General features: G+C 40.8%; 1 protein-coding gene across 1 annotated transcript in view; it reads right to left on the reverse strand.

Annotated features, from left to right (window-relative positions):
* Nucleotides 1-15,261, reverse strand: part of LOC122803818 (protein FAM98B-like) — a 631,752-nt gene that overhangs the window by 149,196 nt on the left and 467,295 nt on the right. Inside the window, exon 4 of the mRNA XM_044073503.1 lies at nt 1-49. This exon is cut by the window's left edge and continues 118 nt beyond it. Coding sequence (XP_043929438.1) covers nt 1-49 — 49 coding nt within the window. The remainder of the gene's footprint in view (nt 50-15,261) is intronic.

The raw sequence follows: 15,261 nt of genomic DNA on the forward strand, positions 1-15,261 counted from the left end.
GGTTTGCTCTGTACAATTTGCATGGCTTGAAGCTCTGTACTTAAAAATACTAAAAAAAAAGAAAAATAACTAGCATAAATCAGCTTCTGCATGTGAATTCAAACTATCCCTAAAAGCAAAGAGAAGAAACAGAATGCAATTATATCAATTACGTTTTGTTCAGTGGTTCATTTGTCACCACTAGCCTTCTTAATATATGGATAACACAGTCATAATTACCGGTGCTGCCTTTTGTTCATGTGCACTGAAATATAGCAGCTTCAGTAATTTTACTATCACTGCTCATAAAATATGGAAAATAGTATTCACTTCCAGAATACATGAACAAAAGCATAAAGTGTACAAGATTTAAAAAAAGCATTTCTTGGAAATGAGACATCAGCCATACAAAGTGTTAGAAGAAAAGGATTGAATAAGATAAACAATTTAAGAAAATACATAAAAATGCATATCTGCTGACAATACATTCTGAAATAAGGGATGAACATCCAAAGAGAAACCCTCAAAGGGCATGTATAAAATATGTCCTGAATATCACCTCTGTTTTCTGTAAATGCAGCCATTAAAGACATACATACACAGGCAGCAACCAAAAAAAAAAAAAATTCAGAAAAATTAAGCTTAAAATTCTTTATGAAATAAAAACTATAATGCTGGAGAAAAAAATCAACTTGTACAGTGCACAACCTCAAACAGCTAAGGATGTGTTCTAGTGACATACGAACAAACACAGACAAGCATATATAAATTGTCACAAGTACTACAGTACAACTATGTAAATGCCACAATAAATTTATCTGCTTCACCATGAACCACATAACACACAACCACTTGTGCATTTCTAGATACAGTAGCAGATGTGCTAGAGTCAGAGTATAAGCAAAACGTTACCAAGTGATACTGTTTAATTAAATAATGAAATTCACCCTTTCAAACCAATGAGCTCCAGCCATGGTACAGAGAAAACGCTTAGTCTCACTTTGGACAATTTTTCCCATTCTTCCTCTACCTGAAAAACCTGCAGAGTCCCTCCTAGATGAGAGGCACTCTTGCATTCAATATCATCTGCTGCATTAATCAACTGCATAGGCAGCTTTTTTCATCCTCATGTGCACTAGCAAACATTAACATTCCATCAGATTAAGACACCTTCAGTACTGCAAGTTAACGGATCTCATGAATCCAACACTGTCTCCACAAACTGTACTCACAGGTATATAAGTACATGCTAGGCTAAAAACCACCAAGTTCTTTACAAGCCTAGCCATGTAACCCAACTCCGTTCGTACATGTTTTTATTATTAAATGAAACTTTTTATACATTTTTTTTTAAATCTACCCTTTCTTGTTGTATTGTTTACATGCATCTATATGTACAAACTTGCATATATACAGTCAAACGCATAGGCTTGTGTGCATGCACACGTCATTCATTCAGTCAAATTGCCTGCTCACTGATGGAATGACTGACTGCGAAATAGTATTCTGTTCACTAACATTTGAAAATTTCAGATGACTGAAACATCGAATGCTTTCGGGTAAGGTTAAGTGTGGGTATGGGAAACTAATAAAACTTTCAGATATAGTGAAGGTTTCAGCATCAGGCAGCAAACCCTACTCTTGTACCTTACATTAGGAAAACCTCTTCCATAACTTCCACTATACAAGACAGTTCACAAACACAAGCACACGCACACAAACTATCCCCTTACTCTCAACTTAATTGCTGTTATTTTTACTCACAATTTGAAATGCTTTCTTCTGATTTGTTTTTTTAAATCACTGCAATTTCTTTACTATGGACTTCCTGAAGAAGCAACAAAAAATATATAAATGGAGGGGATTTCTTTTAACCAGTTTCTTAGTTGGTTTATAGGTTCATAGGTGTGTACTATGCTAACGACCCTGCAGCCTACATAAGCCAAGCCCAAGAAGATTACCTGGCATCATGCCGCCCAAAGTTAGTTCCCAGTGCCCCCTGTCAAGCAAGGCCACTGAAGTGATCCCCGGGGTGAACTTCCTATTGCCCATCCACTCATCAAGTTTTCTTAGAGGGCCAGTGAAGTGCTCTGCTTGACGTGAATGGGAAGCTTGTTCCGGAGTATGGGAAGTCACTGGGTTAGGAACCTGTCTCTCCAGCATATTCTGTTTATTGTGGTAATGTGGCACAGAGGGATTGGGATTTCTTTAGAGTAGCATATCTAGTAGCTGTGGGTCAGACATGGCTTTGTAGGTCAAGTAGAGATTGCCTCAAAGTAGGCAATAAGAGACAGAGTATAGTTAGAGTTGTTTTGAGTCTGTTCGTATAGGGCATGTGTCTAAGGCGCAAGATCCTCTCTTAGTGAGGTATTTTTGTGGCCTTTCCAGTTGTTGTAGGTGTCTAGTGAGGTGCTTACCAAATAGGGCGTTGTATTCTATAACAGATCTAATGAGGGACGAGCAGAGGGATTATGACCTCTTTCTTCCTGGATGAGAAACCTTTTGTAATGAGATGTGCCACATAGGACTTTCTGACTACAGTGGCAATGTGGTTATCAAAGGAGAGGTCGCTGTCAACCTGTGTCCCTGGGTCTCATCACACCTTCGGTGTTTAGTGGACTACTGCCTATACAGGAGTTCATGGGACCGAATTTTTCCCAAAGGGAATGACAATGGACTTATTGTCATTAAGGCCATGGTTCTGGCACCAGTCACTGGTGTCGATGAGGCCTTTTTGTACAATGTCTACATCAGGTGGAGAATCAATAATTGCTCCCAGTTTGCAATCGTCTGCGAACTTGGTCAGCCAGAGTCCCTTTGTGTTGACTTTAACTTCAGAGAAGTAGATGCCAAACAGGAGAGGACCTAGGACCGATCCCTGTGGGACACCACTTGTAACTGGTCAGTAGTCAGATTTGGAGTCCGCTACTTTCACAGTATGGGTTCTATCAGTGAGCCAGTTGGAAAACCTCATCTTATGACATGAGGATTTATGCCTAGTTTAGCGAGTCTATCTATGATTCCTGAGTGACTGATAGTGTCAAAGGCATTGGCAAGATCTAGGTAGGCTATGTGAACTACTTGCCCTCATCCACAGCTCTGGTTACAGACTCGAAGAAGTCTATCAGGTTAAGCAGGCATGACCTACCTTCCGCAAACCCAAACTGCTTGGGGTCCAGAGTTTGGAGATTCCCTATGTCCTTATTTATAAGGTCCATCATGATGCACTCCATAGGCTTACATATCAGACTTGTCAGACTAATGGGGCGGTAGATCCCAGGGTTTGTAGTCGCTCCCCCTTTGTGGAGTGGGATGACCGTAACATTGAGCCATTCGATAGGAACAAAGCCTGAAATGAGGCTGTGATTGAACAGGGTACTCAGGTGTGGTGCCAGTTTACTTTGTAATTCTTGTAGAACACAGCCAGGGATATTATCAGGTCCCATGGAAGCTGTATTCATGGCTTTGGACAGTGCGGTTTTTACCTGTGTAGCTGTGATAATAGGGACTTGGCATTCTTCATGTATTGTGATAGGCCCTTTAGGGGGTGAAAGTTTGCACTAAACCTGTCGGACAATATGTTGGCAATATCAGTTGGTTCTGTATATGTATTGCTATTGTGCTGTAACTCAGAGATCTGAGTATAGCCATATGGATTCTTGACATAACTATAGAATGCCTTGTGGTTATCTTTAGAATCTGCAGCAATTTTGTTTTTGTAGCTAGCTTTAGAGGATTTGATGACAGATCTCAGTTTTTTCCTGAGGCTAACAAGGGAGTTTTTCCAGTCTTGGGAATTCACCCTTTTCTGCAACAGTTTTTTCCTTCTGTTGTAGAGTTTATGGTCTTATTTTTCTTGCTATAGCGAATAGTGTTTTTTTTTTCTTTCGGCTTTTCCCAGTTAGGGGTCACCACAGCGGAACTCTGGCCCGCTAATGATTGGCAGCCGGATTTTTATGGTGTCGAGGTGCAAGCCAGACGCCCAACCTTCAATGAAGGCACGCCCATTCACGCAAGTCTTTCGAATGCCACTCGACCGCGGGGAGGACATGCAGACTCCACACAGAAGGCGCTCCAGCCGAGAATCGAACGGGAGAACCTCTTGCTGTGAGGCAACAACGCTGAGTGTCTAAACAAAAAAAAAGGAGTGCTAGCATTAGCATTTAGAACTGCTGGCACTAGTATACAAAATCATACATTTGTAAGCTTAAATTTGTTTATAAAGCTTGACCTAATGCTTTTGTTGTCTCTAAGTTCCAAGCTTTGTACATTCAACAAAATATGGTCTCAATCTGCATATACATTTTTTTATACCACCAGCATTTACAACTATTATTGTGTGTGTCTCTAGCTATTTTATGTGCAGTACAAAATGTTCTACTATCCATGTATACATGATGATATTTAAGAAAATTCTATTTTTTCACTTTTAAATGTGTTCCCATAATTATCTACTAAATATGAAACTTGCTCTCTTATTTTACTGCTAGGTAATACAGATTATTACTGCCTGTGTAAATTGTAAATGTACTCAAACAAGATTCTGGAAAGCTACGAGTTTCCTTAAATACAACTTCTTTTATGGCTTTGTACAGTTAACTTCCTTTAATATATTATTTTCATCTATTTTCTCAATTGATTTTGCATTTAATTCTGCCATACAATTAAATCAAGCAAAGGATACTTTCTCAAAAATAACACCGCTTTCATTTGCCATGTCTAATAATCCTATAATTATATCCAATGGAAATATAGTGAATAACCAACTTTTTAAAGTTAATGTATTTATATATGTAGCTTTTAACAGTCTGGCCCTTGATGCAATGGGTCTTGCTGCCACCTCATAGCAAGAGGTTCCACTGCTCAGTTCTCAGATGGACTGGCTTCTGTGTCTCCTCCCTGTGTTCATGTGGGTTTTCTCCCATATTCCAAAGACATGCAGTAGGTGGATCAAGGACTATGAAGTGCCCCTACGTGCAACTGCATGCCTGTGTGGTATGAAAGAAAGCCCTAACAACTTACTTCCGTTTCCTGGGTAGCAGTGGCCCACTACAGGGTCACTCTAGAGGTCAGCTGCAACTTGTGAGAGACTATTTTGTAGCTACTTGGGAGTCAAATAGATTAGTTATATTATACTGAAAGCAAACGGATATTAATAATCAAAATTTGCTGAGTATCACTTCTTCACTTAACTTATTTTGTATTATTAACAATACACAGCCATGATGACTTTTTTCCCCAATTAGACTCATTAACTGTTCAGCCAACATAATAGTTTTTAAAATAGAAGATATAATTTATTTATTTAATGTTTGTTGACCGGGAAAGTCCAACTGGGCACAAGCCTTTTTCAGCGGAAGCCCAGGGGAAGAGCCCCAAACAGAATAAAGATTGTTAAAATAGATTCTACAATACTTACGCTCATACAGTAGAGTAGAGGTACATACAAGGATAACAAGGTACAGTACAGAAATTCAAGAAAAGAGAACAGAAATATACAAGAAAAGGATGGTGGGAAGTAGTTATTTTACTTTATTTAAAAAGGAATGATTAAACTAAGAAGTGTACAGAGTAAGATGTAGCAGAGAAGTTCAGAAAGAGAGAAGATTAGGTACAGAGGAACAGAACATGCAATCTAGAAAGTGTGTAGGAGGGGAAATAGACGTAAAGAGACTCCTATCAGGTTGAGCCAGCAAAGATAAACAGAGTTGTGTATCGAAGGAAAGCCTATAAAGATGGCAGGAAGAGGGGGACGGGACAGCCAGGTGTAAGGCAGGAGCACAGCCAAGAATTAGATAGGTAAGACTTCAGGAGAACTTGGAACAGTAGGTGATTTGGTGTGATAAGTATGTTTTGGGGGATTGAGTTCCATTGTTCTGGCAATTCGGCTGGAGTAGAGAGACTCGCCAAAAAAACTGTTAGCTTTTGTAACTTGTAAGAGGAATTTGCCAGAAGATCTAAGTAGTCTTATCAGACTGGGGTTGAAGTAGGTTGTGGAGTGCAGGACACTTGTCTGGGAGGTAAAGTATACCATGGGCCAGACTGAGTTGGGTGTACATGAGGTAGCTAGGGAACACAAGCCAGTTTAGTTGGAGTAGGGCAGTACAGTGATGGGATCTGAGGCGAGTTGGTGGCAAATCTGGCAATTTTGTTGCAGCAGGCATCTAGTTTTTCCAGGTCAGTTTTGTACAGGTTAGTGAGAATGGATGAGGCATAAAGGAAAGAGATTATGTCTGTTCTAGCACTAGATTGTCTGTGGAGTCAGTGAGGAAGGGTTTGACTGTAGAGAGGGCCTAATATAATGTGAACTTTAATAGTTTAGACAATATGTCATCTCATCTTATCAATTTGTAACACTAGGAAGCGTAGTGTGAGAAACAGGTTCTATTTTTGTGTTATTAGAAGAATCATGAAGGGGAACATGAAGTCTGATGGTTTGTTGTGTGATAAAATCATAAGTTTAGTTTTACTGGGACTGAGGATTAACTGAGCATCAGAGCGCCAAGATTCTATCTCTGCAAAGGATTTTTGGGCTATTTCTTGAAGTTTAGAAAGAGAGGGAGCTGCACATATGAGTGCGGAGTTGTCATATTGTATGGTAATGGCCTGATGGATGGCAATGTGAAGCCTGGTGAAGATGGAAAATAGAGGACCTAGAATGGATCCTTGTGGGACGTCTAATGGGACAGGAAGTAGAGAAGAGAGTTTGTGTTGCCATTTTACAGCCTGCTCATGTTCAGTTAAGAAATTTTATGGAACCATGTAAAAGCAGAGTGGTTCAGTTTAAGGGATGAAAGTTCATCAAGGAATTTCTGAGGGGAGAAAGTACTGACTGCTTTGGTCATGACGAGGAAAATGGAAGAAACTAGATGGCTGTTGCTTCTGAGGTTGACAAAATTTGTGAAGCTTAAGAGAGCTCTAGCGGTACTGTGGTTGCATCTAAAGCCGTGTTGGGAATTAGTTAGAAGGTTATTAGAAAAGTACAGTTGTGTACCTACCATAAATGTAGATGTTAGAGTGCATTCACTACTGTTGCAGTCATTACACTTGGATTATCCTGCTGGCGCAGTCGTCCAGAATTCCAAAGTCTAGGTCCGGCGTCTGTTGCTGTCGCCTCTTCCCTGACGTCAGTGCACCAGGGGTATAAAAGATGCAGCCGACGCCATTTTCTTCAGTTTTTCTTGGCCCAGATGTCAGGTGCCTCCAAATAGGTAGGCTAAAAAATTATGCCAGGAAGCATGCACGTACTAAAATAAATTTCCTTCATCTACAAGCAAATACACCACATAGGTTGTACAGAATAGAGAAGTACAGAAAAGTCCCAGCAAAGAAAAGGGGGATGGTGGGTGGGTAACCTGGACTGCAACAGTCAATACACTCTTAACATCTACATTTATGGTAGGTACACAACTGTACTATGTTCATAGTGTTTCACTGTTGCAGTCATTACACTTGGGTTGAATCCCAAAGCTGAGGATGGGTGGCTGGGCCTAAATAGGATTAGGAGAGGCTACAAGGACCTGCAGAACTGCAGTGGCAAAGCCTGCTCTGGATTTAGAGTAGAGAGGTAAGTGGTAGTGCTTGGTGAAAGTGTGCACTGAACTCCAGGTTGCAGCCTCTAAAATGTCTTTGGTTGGTACTCCTCTGAGAAAGGCTGCTGAAATGGCTGCTGCTCTGGTTGAATGTGGCCTAATGCCCTTAGGCACTGATTTGCCATGCTGTGAATAGCAGAAACAAATGCAGTGTCCTATCCAGTTTGAAATAGTCTGCTTTGAGATAGGCTTTCCTTGTGATCCTGCAGCATAAGCTACAAACAGTTGATCAGTTTTTCTGAAAGCTTTTGTTTTGTCCAAATAGAAGCGCAGCTGTCTGTGTATGTCCAAAGCGTGCAGAAGTCTCTCCCCTTTATTCTGGGGATTTGGATAAAATGTTAGCAAATTAATGGTTTGGTTAAGAGCCACACTGGATACTACCTTTGGCATAAATGTTGGGTTTGTCCTTAGATAAACCCTGTCCTGATGAAAAATTATGAAAGGTTCCACTGCCATTAATGCCTGTAACTCCTGCTAAAGTTATTGCTAGGAGCAGAGCAGTTCTCCACAAGAATTTTATATCAGCTGTATTGGCTGGCTCAAAAGGAGGCAGTGCGAGTTTTTCTAAAACAAAATTGAGGTCCCATGTAGGCATCTGTGCTCTCCCTGGGGGGCTTGCCTGCAGAGGGGGTAGGGAATGTGTGCCCCCTTGCTTGTTTATGTACCACATAACAGTGGTATTGTCCATCTTTAGTAATAGTTGTCCTGGGTGTAGTAGATCCTTGAAGGCTGTCAGGGCAAACTGTACAGCTAGCATCTCCTTTTGATTGATGTGAAGATGCATTTGTTCCTTGGGCCACGTGTCCTGAATACATTTTCCTGCCATGTGTGCCTCCCAGGCATAATCCGATGCATCTGTTATTGTCTGCCCGGCTGTGGGCAAGGTGAAAGGCTGTCCCTTGTTGTGGTGACAGGCCAGTGACCACCATCGAAACTCCTGTTGCAGGCAGGGAATAAGAGTTGTTATTGTTTCCAGGCTGTGGCAATGTTGAGTCCAAATACTTTTTAGATACCGTTGTGGCTTCCTCAAATGCAGTCTTGCATATGGAATTAGTAGAATGCAGGATGCCATGAAGCCCAGAGCCTGCAGAATTTTTCTTGCAGGGAGCTGGGTCTTTGGTTGCCATCATTTGAAAGTAATGAGTCAGTTGCCTTTGCTTGTCTGGTGTGAGATAAGCCATCTGGGCAGTTGTATTTAAGCTTGCACCCAGGAATATTACCTCTTGAGAGGGCACTAGTTTTGACTTCTTTTCGTTTACTGTGTACCCTAGGCAAATTAGTAATCTTTTTACATACGCCAGATGCTTTATTAGAATGTTCTTGCTCTCTGCTTGAATAAGGCAGTCGTCCAAGTAGGGATATATCTGAATTCCTTTTTATCTGCAAAATGCAATTACTGGTGCCAGGCATTTTGTGAAGACCCTGGGCGCAGTAGATAAGCCAAAGGGCAGTGCAGAGAATTGGTAATGCATTGAGCCAGCTATGAATCTGAGGTATCTTCTGCAAGACTGTCTGATTGGGACATGCAGGTATGCCTCCTTGAGGTCCAAAGTAACTAGCCAAGCCTTCTTGCCCAGCATGGGTAGAAGAAGTTGCTGCAGTGTTAACATTTTGAATTTCGGAACATCCAGGAAAGTATTTAGGATTGACAGGTCCAGTATTGGTCTCCAGGCTTTGTCCTTTCTGGGTACCAGGAAAAGTCTTGAGTAAAATCCTTATCCCTGTTCTTGCTGTGGTACTCTTTGAATAGCTCTCATGTCCATGAGAGCAGAAATTTGTTTTTGTGCCTCTGCCCATTAGTTTTGTGGCAGGTCTGGCATACCTTTTGATTTTGGAAGGGTGTGAAAGTGGAACTTGTAACCCTGAGAAACAATATTCGGTACCCATTTGTCCTGGGTGATCATGTGCCAATTTTGTGAGAAAAGTGCTAGCTTTCCCCATAAGGGTGCTGCCAAAAGGTAAGTGCTTGGCATTTGTAGAGGGAAGTCATTGGGACGGTTTCCTAGAAGGTTGTGATTTGTCTTCTCCTCCTTTGGGGTCTGAAGCACCCCATTGTTTAGGTCTGTAAGAGCCTTGGGGTTGAGATCAGCCTCTTGGACGTCTGTATCTTCCTCTTTGTGGCCTGTCAGACACCGGAAAGGACCAATTTTTAGAAGGCCAGTTTCTGCTAAATCTAGGTGGCTGAACTATAAGAAATCCTTTACTGTCTGCATTGATTTTGCTTTATCCTCCATTTTCTTTAACACCTCTTCTGCCTTAACACCAAACAAAGTATCATGCTGTAGTGGAGCATCCAATAATTTTACTTTTAACATGATCAGGTAAACTTTGTTCTTTTAACCAAGCATGCCTTCGAACAACAGAGCCTGTAACTGCGGCTCTGCAAGAAGCCTCTAATGAATCAAAACCACATTGCAGAGTATGCTTTCCCACTTGTTCAGCTGCATGCAATAAATTGTGCATTTCCTTATTGTCAGGACATTCTGAGTTTGTAAGCATTTTCTGTTTTAACAAAGACATTCGGTATTGTTGATATTTAAGCATGTGAAACTGGCAGTTTAAAGCCCTTACAGCTAAAGTAGCAGAAGTGTAAACTTGTTTCCCCCATCTATCCAGAGCTCTGGAATCCCTATCAGAGGGGACAGGGTTTTTTTGCAGTGGAAGCCTTAACCCCTTTGGGACCCTGTGAAATTGCTTCTAGGTCAGCAGCAGGGTTTTTAAAGAAATTTATGAGAGTCTGGGGACCCTGTAGTTCCTGTCTGGCTTGACTGGTGCAGGGGGTAAATAATCAGGAGACAAACTGGATTCAAAAAAACATCATCAACAATATCAAGCACAGGTGGGATAGCCAGGGGCCTGTGCTGAGGCAATAAAAGAAAGTCTCTGAGCCTTTTCTTGGATTCTGAATAATCCTGGCTCTCCCAATGGAAATGCTCCCCCATAGTGTGCAAGGTTTCCCCAAAAGAGTAATCCTCAGGCAGAGAGGCTGAAGGTATAGATTCTTCTGCATCAGAGTCCTCATAGGGAGGGAGAGAATATCCCTGATCTGAAGAGGAATCAGAGGAAATAGAAACCTGGTCAGAGGAGTCAGTCAGCGTCTTGCCTAGGCCTTTTATCAGGAGGGGGATGGGAACCCCTAATCAAAGTAATTAGGTCCTCGGCCATTTTAAGCATGTTTCTTTGGCATGAATGACTGTCCAGGAGAATGCTGTACTTGTTTTCTTGTCTTTAATGATGTTTTTGACTTTGCCTTGGCTGCTGTACTGGACTTAATAGTAAGCTGTGAAGGTGTGAAAACACCCTCAGAAGCCGATGCCTGCTCAGCGGCTCCGGACCCATCTGAGGGAATAGTTTCCGCAGGCCCAATACCTTGAGTTTGCAGAGGCCTAGCTGTCTCCACGTGGGAGTCTGATGCGGCCTGTGGCTCTGAGGTAGCAGGTGTCAGGGGCTGTGAAAGCGCCTCACTGAGAACCGGCGACTGACCTAGAAGAGGCTTCGTCTGTTTTGGACCTCGGATGCCTGTCCTTTTCTTTGTCTTTGCGTTTTTTATGAATTCCGGTCGTCGGTTGTTCCGACGGCATTATGTGGTTAAATCTTTGGTCCAAGTAATGTAAAGCAAAACCAAACAGACGCTTAATAGTGCGTTGTTTGAATCTAGCACAAAACCGACAACTAGCAACGTCGTGGTCAGGGCCTAGGCAAGGAATACAGTAAGAGTGAAAATCCTTATGAGGTATTTGCTTCCCACAAGAAATACAATTGTTAACTTTTACTGACATCGGTCTGGAGCAAGAAAAAGTTTCCCCAATGGGGTATCTTAGCTTTATTGAAGACTTCGGTTCTGAAATTCAATTTCGAAAATCTCAGGAGTCGGCCAACCGGCACTTGCGAACTGCTTTTGCTTCCGGAAGAAAATGGTGTCGGCTGCATCTTTTATACCCCTGGCGCACTGACATCAGGGAAGAGGCGACAGCAACCGACGCCGGACCTAGACTTTGGAATTCTGGCCGACTGCAGGTAGCCTGCCAGCAGGATAACCCAAGTGAAATGACTGCAACAGTGAAACACGAACATCTAAGTAAGGCATGAGTTGGGAATGGATACATTTCTCTAGAATTTTAAATAGTGGAGACAAGATAGCAATAGGCCTGTAATTGGAGAAGTCTGTACAGGTACCGCCTTTATGTAATGGGGTGATGCAGGAAATTTTCCAAACCTTGGGAATGTACTGTTCTGTTATGGAGTGATTCATTGAGATAGAGATAGGGTAAGAGATTGTCAGTAGCTAGCTTGAGACATTCAGAAGGGAGACTGTAAGCAGCGAGAGGAACAGGCCTAAGTTTACAGAGTAGTTTTTTTTTTAGAGTCTATATTATAAAGTCGAACAATTAAAATGTCGACTTACCTTTAATCGACCCATATTTGTCGAAGCTGCACAACATTAAATGGTGAAAACACCAATTTTTTTCTAAGGGAAAGAAAGTGGTAGCCCAACCACATACACCACATTAAAACAAACACTGTAAAAGTGGGAGGCTTCACCCCTCCCACCCCCCCTAACTAAATATACTAACTCCAAGATTGCACTACAGTTGGGAAAAGGGCAGATTTAAAAGAAAAACGGCCAACCAATTTCTTTCCCTTAGAAAGAAATCGACGATTTGGCCATTCGATGATGTGCAGCTTCAACAAACACAGGTCGACTAAAGGTGAGTAGACATTCTGCTTCTTCACGTAAATGATATAGACACTTTTTTATGGTGCTAGTATTTACAGTTTTGAGGGAAAATGTAATGGAAAGTATTAAATAAAAACCAAACACAAACGTGGAATCCCTGATTTAATAGCACACAGACACAAAAGTCCCAATGACTAAGTGCTTTCACAATAAGAATGGCTTCATCAGAGTAACGTTGGGTAATGCAAACATCATTTAAATAACATTCCCCTGACAACTGACCAATCCACATTAAATGACATCTCATTAAAATAAAAAATATGAAAAAAAACAATTTATATCTTTGATGTAAGAGCATAATTCAGCCAAAGAATAAAAAATGAAGATATCTTATAAGAATATACATAAAATAAAACTATACTTGTATAGACAAAAACCATACAGTCAAAAACATTAAAATATATATTGATGCGCATGTACATTGTTAAAATGTATAAAATATTTAAATCACAGTTGCTTTTGCCTTATGTATAGGAAGAATAGCTATACTATCACTTAGGCCTGGTGGCATTTAGCATTTAGCCTAAATTGCCACATGGTCTCAAGATTTTCCACCTTTAATTTTAAATAATCTCCTCTTTCATTGCTCCTTTGACAACATTGAGGTCTCTAATTTAAATAATGAGCATTTTTTGGAGGAGAACGATGGGCCAAGAAGGTCCGAGAGGTTAAAGAACAGAGGGAAGGGGGGTTCATACAACAGCAGCAGATATTACAACAATGGGAATCATTACAACCAGAGTTATCATCACAAGAGCAACAGGGGCCAATGGCCGAATTAAGTACATCATTGGACAATGTGAGCATATATTTGAATGATGTTGGTAGTGACCGAGAGACTTTGGTTGAAAATGATTTAAGTGATGAACCTCCGCGATGTGACATATTTAAGAAAGATGATTTTACCATTTACAATTATACTGCAATGCCTTTAAACAATTTTCATCACAGTTTGAGTAAGGGCACAACTTTTGTACCAGAATTTTCCTTGGACATTGCTGATGTGTTGATTAATTTGAAACTGTTCATCAGACAGCTTAATTTAAGACTATTTTTTAATGGCAACTCCTTAACTAAGGAAAAAGATTCACTGCATAGAAGTAGTTTATTTATAGCACCTCAAAATGTGGACTTGCTTGTTTTTGAGAGGCTTTGTGAAACTGTATTGAGAAGGATTTTGAATAGTAACAAAAAAGTACATGACAATTTGTCCAATGATGACAGAAAGGCACTATTCTGTTTAGCTAACAACCATGAGCTGCGCTTGAAACCGGACAAAGGTGGAGGTATGGTCATTATATGTCACAGTATGACTATGTCTTTAGGATGTCTGAAATTTTAAATGATCAGTCAACTTACATTAGGGCCAGTATTAATGAGGTTAACGGGGCCAGCATTAATGAGGTTAACAGGGTCTATTCCAAGATTGATTTATTTTTGCTTGATGCACTATTTCAAGGTATGCTGGATGAGGAAGAATGTAAGTATTTTTTGGTTCCACACCCTGTTATACCGGTAATTTTTGGGATACCCAAGACCCATAAGTCTATTTCTAACCCCCCCCCCTTTTAGACCCACTGTGGCAGCTAAATGGTCTAAAACAGAACCACTAGCAGCTTTTTTGGATTCACTAACAAACAGTCTTGGGGGAATCTGAACATATTTTAAGGGACTCATGACATTGCTTAGAAAGACTTAGGGTGTTGATTTATCTGTACCATTCGCATTTCTCACTATAGATGTGATACATTTATTCACTACTATACCCCATGAAGAGGACCTAGACTTTTTTAGGGAAAGTTTAGTAAACAGCAAAACTTGTAACAGGTCTAGGATTAACTTATTGGTTGATCTAATGGAAATTGTCCTAAAGAATAACTTTTTGCTCTTTGAAGGGGAAATTTACCAACAAACTGCAGGGGTGGCCATGGGAGCAAAATGTGCTTCCGTGTTTGCTAATTTAGTACTCCTGTATTGGGAAGAAAATGTTATCTTCACCTCACAATTTATGCCCAAGATTCTGTTGTGTAACAGAGTTTTGGACAATATTTTGATTCTATAGAAGGGGAATGAACAGGAAGCAAGGAGTTCCTTGAATTTTTAAATACAACCACTTTTTCAGGTTCATTAACTTTTGGCATCCAAGCAAAATTAATTATTTGGACATTTATCTTAAGTTTGATGGGGTAACTCTTGAAAGTGGTATTCATAGGAAGAAAACTCTCTCTAATTCTATGCTCCACTTCAACAGCTGTCACCCTTACCAACAGAAGAAGGGGATCATCAAGGGGCAGATTGTTAGGCGGTCTAGGCTGGTGAGCAATTCTGACACTTAAATGTGAGTTGTTCCAAGTTGTAGGGATGTTTCTAGATAGGGGATACCCTTTGAAATTAATTCTGAGGGTCAAGCATGAAGTTTTAAAGAGAGACACTATCAACCTATTCTTTTTGCTTGGTTACCTGAAAGGCACCCACTACACCAGCGTGATAGTTCTTCCACAATGGTTCTTAGATATAACCATCTTGCTCAAGACATTGTTCTTGCCATCAATAATGTATGGCACTTGGGCCTTAAAGATTCATGTAAGGAAATTCTTGGCTCTAAACCTAGGATAGTTTACAGCCGAGGGAGAAATGTCAAAGACACCATGGAGAATTCCTCTTGTAAGTCTCCAATATCTAGAATGTATAAGTGTGGGACTTGTAAGCATGTAAGTATATCAATGATGGTCTATCCATGTGTCTCTCTCCCTGGTTATAGCCATTCATTGAGTTGCCCGGGGAGGTGCAGCTGTAATACCAACATGCTACTGTATGTAGCAGCCTGCATCAGCTGCACCAGTTTTTATATAGGCAAAACTGTACGGAGGCTTAGGGAGAGAATAGCTGAACATGTTAGTGCCATCAGAATCAAGGATGCCCACAATGCACTAGAGGCAAAGTACAAGTTAC

The sequence above is a fragment of the Protopterus annectens genome, chromosome 6.part0 (genome assembly GCF_019279795.1).
Source record: "Protopterus annectens isolate FY-2018-M chromosome 6.part0, PAN1.0, whole genome shotgun sequence".
Lineage (NCBI taxonomy): Eukaryota > Metazoa > Chordata > Ceratodontiformes > Protopteridae > Protopterus > Protopterus annectens.